Raw genomic sequence first — 13272 nt, 5'->3', positions numbered from 1 at the left:
GTATGATATGTCAAAATACATTCTACTGCCATATATAACTAAAAAGAACAAATTAAAAAATTTAAACTTTTTGACTGTTTTGGTTAGTTTTTTTTCTCTGCTGTGACCATAAGAACTGACAACAATTTTAGAGAAGGAAAAGTTTATTTAGCACTTATTGTTACAGTGGTCTTAGTCCAGAGATGACTGGCTTCCAAGGTGAAACACAACATCTTGGCAGAAGGGTGTGGTGTAGGAAAGTAGCTCATGTCATGGCCACCAGAGAGTAGAGACAGAGTTCCCTCAACAATCATGAAATATAAACCCCCAAAGCACATCCTTACTGACCCACCCCCTCCAGCCACTCCCTATCTACCTATAGTCATCACTCAGTAAATCTAGTCATCTGAATTAATGCACTGATTAGATTAAGGCTCTCATAACCCAATCATTTTACCTCTTAATAGTATGGTGTTGTCCCACACATGAGTTTTGGGGAGAAACCAAATATCTAAACCATAATAATGTCAATAAAGATGAGGCAATACTGATTGTTTTGGTTAGTTTTACATTGCTGTGATTTTTTTTCTTTTTTCTTTCTTTCTTCTTTTTTTTTTTTTTTTTTTTTTTTTTTTTGGTGCTGGGAACCCAGAGCCTTATGCATGCAAGGTAAGCACTCTACCAACTGAGCTATATCCCCAGCCCCATTGCTGATTTAATACCCAACAAGAACCACTTAGTGAAGGGAGAGTCTATTTGAGGTTCATGGTCTCTTCATGGTCACAAAGGTCTCCCTCCGTTCATAGAGGGAGACTATGACTCCTTTGTCCTTGGTCTGTGGTAAAGCAGAACATCATGGGGAATGAAGGTTCCAGAGGGAAATTTTTCATCTTATGGTAGGATCAGGAAGCAGAGACAGAAAGGGATGTGATTATAGGGAAGGTACACCCCTCCAGGGAATAACCCCAGTGACCCACCTCTTCCCCATACCCCACCTGCTTACAGTTACCACCCAGTCAGTCCCTTCCAACTAGGATGAACTGATTACATAACAATTCTCATGATCTAATTATTTACCTCTGACTATTTCTGCATTAACAAGAGCTTTAGGTTAAAAAAAAAAAAAAACACACACATATACGTTTTTATTATTTTTCATGACAAAAATGATGAACAAACTTTTAGAAGAAAAAATAAAATACTTCATTATACTTCTATGGGCAAAGATGTTTTAAATAATAACTCAAAAGTCTAGGCAACAAAAGCAAAAATAAACAAATGGACTAGAGGAAATGCACCGTAGCAAAAGAGGACATACCAGTTAATATCATACCACATAAGGACATTTTTAAATTGAATTTTTTTTTTAATATCTAAAAGAAGACAATAATGCCCAGTAACACCGCTTTTATTCTTATAGGGCTGGAGGTCTTAGATACAGTAATTAGGTAACAGAAAGAAATAAAGCACATCCACAATGGAAAGGAAGAAGTCAAATTGCTCCTTTTCACAGATGATATGTTTGTATGGTTTAAATAACTAAAACTCTAAGAGAGTCCAGAAAATGAAACAAACAAAAGGCCACTTTTGGATGAACAAACTAATTTGACAAGTTACAGAACACAAAATCAACATAATAAAATCAGTTGAGGTTCTATACTACCTGAAAAAGGAAACAAGAAAGCAATCCTGTTTACAATATATATTAAAAAAAAAATCAAATCCCAGGAATGTATTTAGTCAAGGAGAGAAAGAACTCTACAGTGAAAACTACAGAACTACAAAAATTAAAATTGCATCACAAGTAAATGGAAAAATAGTCAAGGTACATGAATTGGAAGAATTCACAATGTCTATACTACCCAAAACAATCTTCAGATCCAATGCAGTCCTATCCTGTAATATCTTCAAAGACATGGAAAAAGAAAATAGTTGTACAATTTCTGTGAAACCATAAAAGACCCTGAATACAAAAAGCCATATTGAGAGTAAAGAACAAAACTGGAGGCCTCATACTACCTCACTTGAAAACATCCTGCAAAGCTGTAGTGACCATAACAGCCTGGTGTTGGCAGAGTTACTGCACAAGGTAGGACACAATCAACAGAATGAGAGGCTAAGACACAGAATGAGAGAAAATATCTTTAAAGTATATATTTGACAGTGTTACTACCCAGAATATATAAGGAATTAAACTAATTCTATAACAAAATTAATAATCTGGTTTAAAAATGGACAAAATACCCGAGTAGATGTTTCTCAAAATTAGACATACAAATGGCAAACAGGTATATGAGAATGTTCAACATTATTAATCATCAGGGGAATGCAAATCAAAACTATACTGTGATATCACTTCATCCTAATGAAGCCAGATTTAAAGATAGGTAGCCAGTGTAGTTAGGTAAATCGGGTCTAATATCGAGTAAAATCGAAAATGAAGGCCATGCTGACAATGATTCCGGGAAACACAGGACAACTCATGGAATGTTAATGAAGTCCCAGAAAGGCCCTAGGCCAAAGTCCACCCCAAAGAAATGTTAATGGAACCCAGGAAACAGCCCCCAACAGATTTGGAGATAGCCCATCCCAGAGAAGTGATAAGCCCATCCCAAAAAGTGATAATTAAGTCCTTCCTGCCCGTTTGGCCCACCTGTGTCCTAACCCTTTCCCCTTACATTCCATCACCAAAACTATAAAAAGGGGAGACAACCGCACTTCCATGGATTCCACCTCTTGGGTCCCCTTCTTCCTCTGGAGAAGTCTTTTCTGCTGTCCTTTAATAAACTTCTAATTTCTACTCTGACCTTGCCTCAGCGTGCTTCTTTGGTGTTATTCTTCAACATTGGGGAAACAAGGACTCGTCACAGGTCAACAGCGGTAACACTAATTATGTAAGAGTAAAAGAAATTGAAGTTAAAGTGTAAAAGACCAGGTATTGTAAAGTTTCTAAGCTGCAAAGCCTGAGTTAAAATGTAAAGGACCAGGTATTGTTAAGTTCCTGTGCTACATCCAAAACCTGAAATTCCTGTAGCTGTTAAAACAATTCCCGGGACTGTCCAGTAGATAAATAACCTGGACCCTGTGCAGTTTGGCACGTAGGCATTCAGGGCCCAAACCAATCAGTTTGAATGTACCCCTCCTTCCCGCCCGACCTGTTCCTGCCAATGAATGTACTAATCATGTCTAAGAATTGTTGTTTGATTTTCCTGCGGTGTATGGTGATTTGTTAAAGGAGACTATGATGTATGTAAAGTTCCCGCCCTCCCCAAAAAGTGTACTTAAGCACTGCTCAACCCCTGCTCGGGGCTCTGGGCCGCTCTCCCTTGTTGAGTGAGCACGGAGCCCCAGCGCGCTGGATTCTCAATAAACCCCCTTCTGCAGTTGCATGAGTTGGTTTCTTGGTGGTCTCTTCCTCCTTCGTTAGCCGGACCCTTACAATTAAAATTGCTATTATCAAAATTCCAAAATAAAAAATCTGGCATGGAAGGAAAAAAATGGGAACTTTTATATACCCTTGGGGGAATGTAAATTCATACAGCCATTAGGGAAAAGAGTATAGAGATTCACTCTCAAAATTTGAAATAGAGCAATCAACTTATCCCAAAATCCTACCACTGGGTATTTATCTAAAGGAAATGAAATCATGTCAGAGAGAGAGCTCCATACATACTGCAGTATGCTCTTCTCAATAGCCAATATTTGGAACCAATCTGTTTATGAGCAAATGAATGGATAAAGAAAATGTGGTACATATATCAAAAAAGAGTATGTCCATAAAATGGTGAAAACCTTATATTCATGGAAACAGATGTACTTGTCAAATATTATCTAAAGTGAAATAAACCAAACATAGACAAATACTGCATGATCTCACTGACTTGTGGAATTTGAAAAAGCCAATCATACAGAAATAAAGAGTAGAAACATGGTTACTATTCTAATAGAGTTGGAGAAGGTGGGGGGAAAGGAGGATGGGGAGAAGTTGGTCAATGGGCACACAATTACAATTAAATAGCAAGAATAAGTACTGGTGTCCTATTGTACCACAGGATGAAGATCACTAAGGACATTGTATTATACACTTAAAAGTAACCAGAACAGAGGGTTTCTGAATATCCTAGCTACAAAAAAAAAAAAAAAAAAAAAAAAATGTTTGAGATGCTGGATATGTTAAGTACACTGTCTTGTTCATTATATATGTTTATATATATTCATGAAATACCACAGTGTGCCTCATAAATATTGGCAATTATTTTGTGCTCATTAAAATATTTTAAATACAAAGCATAAAAAATATAATTTTTAATATTTAAAAATACTTTTTTGAATTTTCAGCAAAAATAGAAATTTGCTAGTTTGGGAATTACAACTGGACACATTTTTTTAAAATTTTGAAACAAAATTATTTAAGTGGATTAGTCATCTTATCACTGGATCACCTAGTGTAGCTATAATTTCCATGCATACTAATGGGAGTGCAGAATAGGTTGATACAAAAAACAAATTGAAGGCTAAGGATTTCTGTAGAGAGATGTGAAAACATTTTCAATTTTAAGATGTAAAAGAAAATAGTATCATATTCAGAAAAAGATTTACATGTTTTTTTTTCAAAAACATTAACCCCTAGGTTCATTTAGATTTTCTATGCTGTATTATGAATCAAATACTTTTGTCTGTATTCTCACAATAATTCTGAAATTTAGGTGGAGAATTCTCATGTCAGAAAACTGAGAATTATAAAGGTTAAATAATTTGCCTAAGGTCACACGATCATTAATTGTAAAAGACAGACCAAGAATTAAGTACTATTGCCTTTTGCACAAAGTAAATCTCATCAAGACTGAGCCCATTATTCTAGTACTGCTTAAACACTGTACTGTCCTTTATCAGTGCCACTCAAAAGAGCCACTCCACAATGTGATGAGTTCTCTCTACCATAATGTAAATCAATGTACTGCTTCCTTTTTAAAGAAAAGCCCTCCCCCTCTCTCTCTCTCTCTCTCTCTCTCTCTCTCTCTCTCTCTCTCTCTCACTCACACACACACACACACACACACACACACACCTTAAATTGAATTTAAATCTGCACAAGCATATATGTTAGAAATTAGTAAACCATGATCTTCTGTTGTTCCTTTGCTTCTTTAAATAAAATTTTAGTGGAATACTGGCATTCCTATTCTTTTACATGTTCTCTCAGCTTCAGCAATGTTAGACCGTTATTATGACAGAGACCATAGGGTCCATTAAGCTACCAACAACATTCACTATCTGGCCCCATCTCAGACCTTCCTCAATTCAGGGAGGGGTTTCTGCTGTGCTTCCAGCAGGGCCTGGATGAGGTAAGGCGGTAAGGAATGCTGGGGTGGTATAGCCATCTAGGTCTAAGCCTCTGAGCTCTTTTCATTTTCAGATTCCAAGAATGTTATTCTTCATAGGATAAGAGTGAAGCCAGAATCAGACAGGCAGTATAGATAGGTAAATGGAATCAGGTCAGATAGAGTCAGGCCAATTTTGAGTGAGTCCTGGAAAGATGGAGACTGTCCCTTGAGGGGTTGGAATGTTAATTCCTTCAGAGCCCTTCCTCCCCCCTTATCAAGAACCTGGCCCTGCTCCAACCTGTTGCTAAGGTAACCTGTCCCAGGAATTGCCCCTCCTTACAGGGATCTATACAGTTGTTAATTAATGTGTCCTGGGCTGCACCATCCTGCCCTTCCCCCTTCAGCCCACCTGTTTCTCACTTTTGTCCACCCCACCAAGCATTCCTGGGCCTAGTCACCTATGCAGGAAGGAGAAAGATTAGGGGAAGAGAGCAGGAGAGCCAAGGAAGCCTAGGACATAAAAAGGACAGAACACCTTGCTTCTGGGGATAAGAGGATACTACTATGGCCCCCTTCTCCCTGGTGGGAGAAGCCTTTGTTAACCCTTTTTGAATAAACCCTGCTTTTATATGCTTGCCTCAGTGTGCTTCTCTAAAGTTCAAACTCAAAATGTGAGTAAGCAGGACTCCTCACCAATAGCTGGTGATATCAAGAGGAGGGACTTGAATTTATCCATTCTTAGTGCCCTGAATACCCTCAGAATGTGTTTTCCAGGGACAACAATAGGATTCTTCTGCTAACATTTCATTTGAAATTCTGAGATAACAGACTGCCAGTAGAATCAGCCTGACTTTGAGAGGAATCTCCTATCTCCAAAACTTCTAAGATTGCTTCAAGGACCCAAATACAAATAAACATTTCATTCTTTCCTAATTTTCTTTTGTGTTTGGGCAACTAACCAATTTCATTTCACATTTTTGAAAGCTATAAATAGCAATGAAGCATATGCAAATCACTCAAACAATTCCAGTTCAATTAATAACTAGGAGAAAATCCATTATTGTCTCTCTAGAATAAAGTTTACAAAAAGATCAGATGCCTCTATGGCAGCAAATGCAAATGGAGAAAATTTTAAAAATATCCACAGAGATTGTTTCTTGTCCTGAATAGATTAGCTATTCAATTGGATTGGTTCAAGCAATTAGCTATTTTGAAATTCCTTGATATGCATATTTTAGCAAAGTAAAAAGAAAATATTCTTCTAATATATCATTGTATAAATCTATAACATAGAAATTCTCTATTAACTTACATGTCTCTGGGATCCATCATATTCACACCTTTCAATTTTTCCTAAGCTGCCATCTGAGAAATACAACTTTTCAGCACGATGGTCGATAGTGAGTCCATTTGGAGTAAGTATGTCTGTACTGACAACCACTTGAGCATTTTTCCCAGTCAGGGTAGATCTTATGATACTTGGATGCTGTTCATTCCAGTTGGTCCAAAACATTAAACTAATAAAATTAAAATTATAATAATAAATAATTAAAATTTTCATCAAAGTAAAAACATTATATAAACACAGCAAGGCCAAGCTATTTAAAACAGGCAAATTTATTTGGCATCTATTCTATGACCCTTAAGGAATCCAAGTGATAAGAGGAGATGTGGATATTATATTTGTATGAACATTTTTTTTCCAGGTTCCTAAGCTTGGAAACCATTTCTGAAAACCAATTATCCTGTACATTCCTTCAAATAACAATTTAATTAAGTTGAGTCAGTTTGATGCACAATGAGGATTTATTTTTATCAGGTAAAAAATAGTAATATTAAATTTACTATGAACTGCAAATGTGGCATAATTTATCAATATCACATTTAAGCAGATCTAGTATGATCCCTTTTGGATAGCTTTGCTAACTATATTTTCTTCTATAATTAATGAAAATCAAAATCCCTCTTCACTTCTAGCTTTGCTTTTTATATTCTACATTCTTCTTTATATGTTTTTTTAAAGAAAAAATAATTACCAAACTTATGTATTTCTATATATTTTTTTCTTTCCTCCCTTAGTTGATTTAAGAATTATAATGTTGTTTCTGGAATTTTAGGGGTGGCTCTCAAATCCTTAAAGACAGCATCTGCTGCTTGTAGGTTTTACAAAATGTTTTAAATCTGTGCTTGTGAATTGATACTTGTAAAAGAGCTAGGATTCTATGGATATCATTAGAATTCTCTGGGAGAGTACAAAGGCTGTCAGGTTATAGTCTCCAAGCCATATTTTTACTGAAATTGGTTCTCATTTTCCTGTTTTATCTATTGAGTTGTCCCTAAGAGTTTATTTGAAGTTAGGTTCTTGGTGCTTAAAGAGAGAAGGAGAGAAGATGGAAGGGAATGAGGATGGTAGGTTTTCTGCTTTAAAAATCTGAAAAAAAAAAAAAAAAAACCTCATGCCTAATAGTCACAAAGAAAACTACCATGTAACATTTAGTATTTACAGCAAGATTATATACATGTACTAAATTATTCCTATATGTAATCATCTAAAGGCAATTTCGACTTATAGTCAACACAATTATACAACATGTGTTTTTATTTGAGTATTCTGAAAAATAAAAACTTATTATTGGAAAATAATCAAGTTCTCAATAGCTACTTGATAATTTAAAAACAATCCATATCCATTAAAGAAAACAACGTCATCTTTACTCTTTATTAAAATATTTAGTTTAATTTTCATCTATTTTAGAGAATACAAAAATATTCTAAGTGACCAGCTGTCAAAAATATTCTGTCCTATGAATTAGTAAATTTCTATTTTCTTAAATTGTTTGCAATTTTACTCATAAATTTTACATTTAAAATGAAATATTTCATTAATTAAAACATTTAAAAAGTTACCCATGTAATATGAGGTATTAAACTGACAATCTGTGTTGTTTTCTTAAATTGTTAGCTTTAGAGTTAGAGAATTTTGGAGGCATTAATTTTCTTATCACTTCACATCTTCAATTCTCAAATGAGAATGCACAGAGATCCAAAGAGCTTATGTATTTAAATTTTGTACAAATAACTAGGATCTAAGCAAAGTTTTGAACTCAAGGTGTCTATCTTTCAATCAGAATTTAGAATTTTATTTAAAATTTTCTGCTAAATAACATATAATAAGCATCTGAAAGTGTCATTGATATACATGACGATAAAAATGTCTTCTCTATCCTTAAACTTTAATTTCAAATAATATTCCAGTTAAAATATTTTAGCATGTTTAGTAATTCTAATATACATTGTACTACATGCAAGATGAAAGTGTAAATTTTAGTGTATATAAATAAATAGTTTTAGGATAAAGCACTTAGCAATTCAAACTATGTATTTATAAAATATTTTGAGTGATTTCCCTGTGTTCATTCCAAAATTGAGTCAGACAGTCCTTTAACCAATTCTTTTATTCTTTCTGTAAGGACATTTATTAGTGTCCTGAGATTCTATTGGTGAACCGCTGAGGTAAGTGTAATTAACTCAGAATAAGTTGCTTGGCGACCAGACAGTTTTGTGAATAGAGATGGCTCTGCCAGAGCATCACAAGGCCTGTGTTCATCTGAACTAAGTCATCAAAGCTGCCTGAGGAGTCTATTTGCCCCTCAGCTTCAGAGTTTTATGCATAAGTTGGTGTTCAATTAAGTGAATTAAATCTAATTTTACTTCCAGCCCAGATTTATAATTATTTCACACTGAGTAATTTATCTAGTCCTTTCTTCTGACAAGAGGTCAGGGTCAGTGGTTATATGTCATTGCTTTTTATTCTTCAATTCCTCTTCACCATGTCTAAAAGGACTCCTCTATTTCTGCTTAGTTAATGCTGGACTGGTCAGAGCTTTGCTTATTTATTTCATTGAAAAAAAAAAAAAAAGGATTTTCTATTTAAGAAACAATCTTGAGGGGCTGGGGCTGTAGCTCAGTGGTAGAGCACTTGCCTAGCATGTAAGAGATATTGGGTTCAATCCTTAGCACCACATAAAAATAAATAAAACAAAGGTATGTTCATTTACAACTTAAAAAAAAAAAACTTGCTACTTTGTTGAGAATAAAATACCATAAATGTGTATTGTTGTTCTGCCTAACCTGTGCTTTGTGCTTCAGTTTTCTGTATAACTGCTTCCTTTATGACATCTGCCCCCAAATTCCCTTTTTGTTCTACTTTGTTTTATCCTATTCACTCAGTATGGTACATTTAGTGTTGTAAATTTCTCACAAATCTTATTTTAAATATCTGCTCAATATATCAGCCAACAGATATAGACTACTGTTTACCTAATGTTGATAACATATCTGTTCACAAAGTTTGTTTTCCTTTTTACTGTTTGTTTTCTTTGTGTTTCAATTGAAGATGTTCTATTCTTAAATTTGTTTCATTAAAGTGAAAAAAAGAAACCTCTTTTACTTCTTTAAAGTGAAACAAAACCCTCTTTTGTGTGTATATATTAATAGCTTTGTTTTAAATTTATAATTCCAATCAGCTCTGCATTAAGATCTTCTTCACACTACATTTTCCAGCATAGTATTGTATCTTTCTATTTTCTTTTCATCATTTAAATTTGCTTTTACTGGATCTTTCTTGGAGAGGCCACCTGATATTTTAATTATTCATACTTATAAGACTTTCATTAAAGAAATAAATTTTTATGAATTATAAAGAAAGCTTCAAAGGAAACATTTAATCTTGAAGTTAATCTTTTTTTAAAGTTAACATAGATCTGACATTCTTCTGACTTATAATTATAGTACAAGAATAAAAGGACCTTTTTCTTACTTTTGGCATTCATCCAAGGCCAGCACATGTGGGTGGTCATCCTCTGACATGGTGATGACCGCTTCTCTGTCAAAAGCTCCAGGCCGGGTTTGGTCTACTGTGTGCCTAGTGATGGATGAGGTAGTGGAGCTGGTCCAGTACAGTGTATCCCAGGCTCTGTGATAGGCAAGTCCTTCCACAGAACCTACATCTGATGGGGGCAAAGAATAAATTTATATTGTTATTTATAAACAAAAACCACATATATTTCAGCGAGAAAAAGGGAATCAATATGTTTTATATGTATCTGTTATTTAATCAATCATTCCTCTACAATCCTCCAAAATAAAAAATAATAACAATTGTGATGCCTACAATTGAGAGTTGATTACACAGACCAAAATATAGCTCCGAACAGACAAATTTGTCATGGGAGCAGTTCTGCAAATCCATGTCATTAAAAATTTAGTCTTCCTATCAAAGAAACCACAATCAAATTGATGGGTTTTTTTTTTGTTGTTGTTGTTAAATGTAGGAAATCAGTGATCTTCTCCCTTTTTAACAAGTTAATCTTAATTTTCAGAAAATATCCAGTATGCAACATTTACAAATGCTTTTGAAAAATCATATGTCAGCAATACAATTTAGGTACAATCACTATGGATTTTCTATTAATAACTATAGATTTGGAGATATCAAGAAAAACAGACACATTGAAATTATAATAACAGTATCAAAAAAGCAAATTCAATTTCATATTTAAAACTATCAAAGATGGTAGGCAATGTTTTACTAAGTTAATGTGGAAATTATTTGATTCTCTTCTATAAATGTGATATAAAAAGAATACAATATGAAATTAATTGCCATCAAAAGCATGCTTTATATATTTTCAGAAAAAAGATAAATGGCAGTACATAGATCCTCATATACAAAAAGTGGCAGGGTGAAAAACAAGAGTAATTATTTCATAAAACTCTATTTATAATCACTAGGATAATGTACAGTAGCTATTATAATTTTCATTGATATGTTTTGAGAACATCTTTAAGTATAATCAAAGGATTACAATTTTCCTTCATGTTACCTATTTTTTTCAGTTATTATTCTTAATATTTAATAACAGTGTGTGTGTGTGCCTTAAGCATACATGTTAAAAATTAACATTATTACAGATATTTCTATGATTTTTCCTTAAAGGAAATTCTGAGAAGAACTATTTAGCTCTTCTTTTTTAAAAAAAGTACATAAAATGATTGTTTTCAGACTTATGGTATATAAATATTTAATTTGGGAAGGTCAATAGAATCTTGTTAGAGTGCCAAACAATAATTAAAGCTTTTAAACCCAGATTTTTCTTCATATGATTACATTTTGTCACTTGTTTTTCTTTGTACATGCACCACAGAATATCCAATATCAATAAAATTAATAGCCACAAGTTAGTGGGTGCTGTCTATCTGCTAAGAGTTTCACAAACTATTCTGCATACATTATGCTATTTTATGTATAAATCTCGTCTGTGGAGTTTGTTTCATTATTCCTCTTTTCCCAAGGAGGCAACTAAAGGTTGCAGTGTTAAGGCAGGTTTTATAGTGTTAAAGCAATTTTTTGACACCAGGTTCTTCTACTTCCAAATGTCTATGTTCATGATAACCAGTCTTTGGGGATGAGTTGTAGAGACTTTTTCCTAAATTTCAATCTATACAGAGTTTGAACTAAACGAGTGATCCAATAAACTTAACTTGCCTACTGTGGGGGGATTGTATAACAAACAACTTGCCATGAGTACCCTTCTCTCAAACAGTGAACAGAGTAGTTTATAAGGAATTGATGGAGGTGATTAGTATGGAAATCTAGGTCAGAGATGATAGAAGAGAAATTATAAAATCATGATAAAATTGATAAATTGGTTAGGTTGATTTTATGTGTTTCACATGATACCCTTTTGGGGGTTAGTAGGTGGGATGTTGATAATGGTTAAAAGTCTTTCAGCTATTAAATAAAACTGCATTTTTGCAATTTCATTTCATTATAAAATATAATAACTCTATTGGCATTGTTTTTGGTACTATATGTCTTCATCATTCACAAAGAGAATGAGAAATAACACATGCCTGGAAAAATCCAAGAAAATAAGAATCAATCCATACTTATTCTGTACTATTCCCTTCTAGTGACTTGACAGATCTTCCTGGACACTATCCTGCCAGCCAGGAAGAAGCCATTCAGTATCAAAACTGAGATAAAACAGATGCTGCTTTCTTATGGCTGACATAATTGCAGGGCTACTATGTTACATCTGCCTCATTGTCCAGATACCGTCTCTTTGATGTTATTTTTGTCACAGATGACATACTAACAGAATATTTAAACATAATCTGGTGTTATATTTTATAGTAATTTAGAAATGGATTTCTTTCTCAAAAAGATATTTAATACCGTATGTGGTGCTCACACTTATAATCCTAGTGACTTGGGAGACTGAGGCAGGAGGATCACAAGTTTGAGGCCAGCATCAGCAATTTAGTGAGATTGTCCCAAAATGAAAAAAAAAAAAAAAATTGAATGGGTATGTAGCTTAGTGTTCCTGGGTTCATTCCCCCCACCAAAAAAAGAAAATTATAGTTTGTTATGAAAATTATGTTACTAACAGAAAAGACAATTAAAGATATATACATTATCAAATCATGAAAAATATTTTAGTTGTTATAACATAAAACATTTTTCTACATTTTATAATGATTTAACAACTGTGGTAGGTGTGTGTGTGTGTGTGTCTGCATGTGTGTGTGCATGCACCCACAGGTATGTGTTTAAAAAATGAGGTTCCTGAATCATTTGAACAGCAAGAAAAAGAATTTTGAGGTATTGATCCTGGAAGACAATTATATAGTTAAAATAAAATAACTATCCAGTCGGCCAGATCTGAGCAGAGTAAATCAATACAGAGTTAAACATCCTTGGAACTCAAGGATGTAAAATAAGCATAATTAAGAAAATAACAGTGCTATTTCAGCAGCTCCATACTTTTCACCTCAAATATATTGGAAATGTGAAATGTGAAAATACCACGTTCACACCCCAAGTACTTAGCAAAAAAAAAAAAAAAAAAAAAAAGTCCCTACACTTTCTACATCCTTGAGCATGAGTGAGGTTCTGATACAGTCT

At 33.9% G+C, this 13272-nt stretch overlaps 1 protein-coding gene across 1 annotated transcript in view; it reads right to left on the bottom strand.

Moving 5' to 3' along the window:
- Positions 1–13272, bottom strand: part of Lrp1b (LDL receptor related protein 1B) — a 1856415-nt gene that overhangs the window by 378142 nt on the left and 1465001 nt on the right. The window contains exons 42-43 of the mRNA XM_058585368.1: positions 10123–10312; positions 6616–6820 (exon numbers count right to left, since the gene is read on the bottom strand). Of these exons, the coding sequence (XP_058441351.1) occupies positions 6616–6820; positions 10123–10312 (395 nt within the window). The remainder of the gene's footprint in view (positions 1–6615; positions 6821–10122; positions 10313–13272) is intronic.

The sequence above is a fragment of the Marmota monax genome, unplaced genomic scaffold (assembly GCF_021218885.2).
Source record: "Marmota monax isolate L192 unplaced genomic scaffold, Marmota_monax_Labrador192_F-V1.1 WCK01_AAM20220418_F8-fsc00034, whole genome shotgun sequence".
Taxonomy (NCBI): domain Eukaryota; kingdom Metazoa; phylum Chordata; class Mammalia; order Rodentia; family Sciuridae; genus Marmota; species Marmota monax.
The sequence above is the reverse complement of the archived record's forward strand: the minus strand, read 5'-3'. Positions and strand labels throughout refer to the sequence as shown.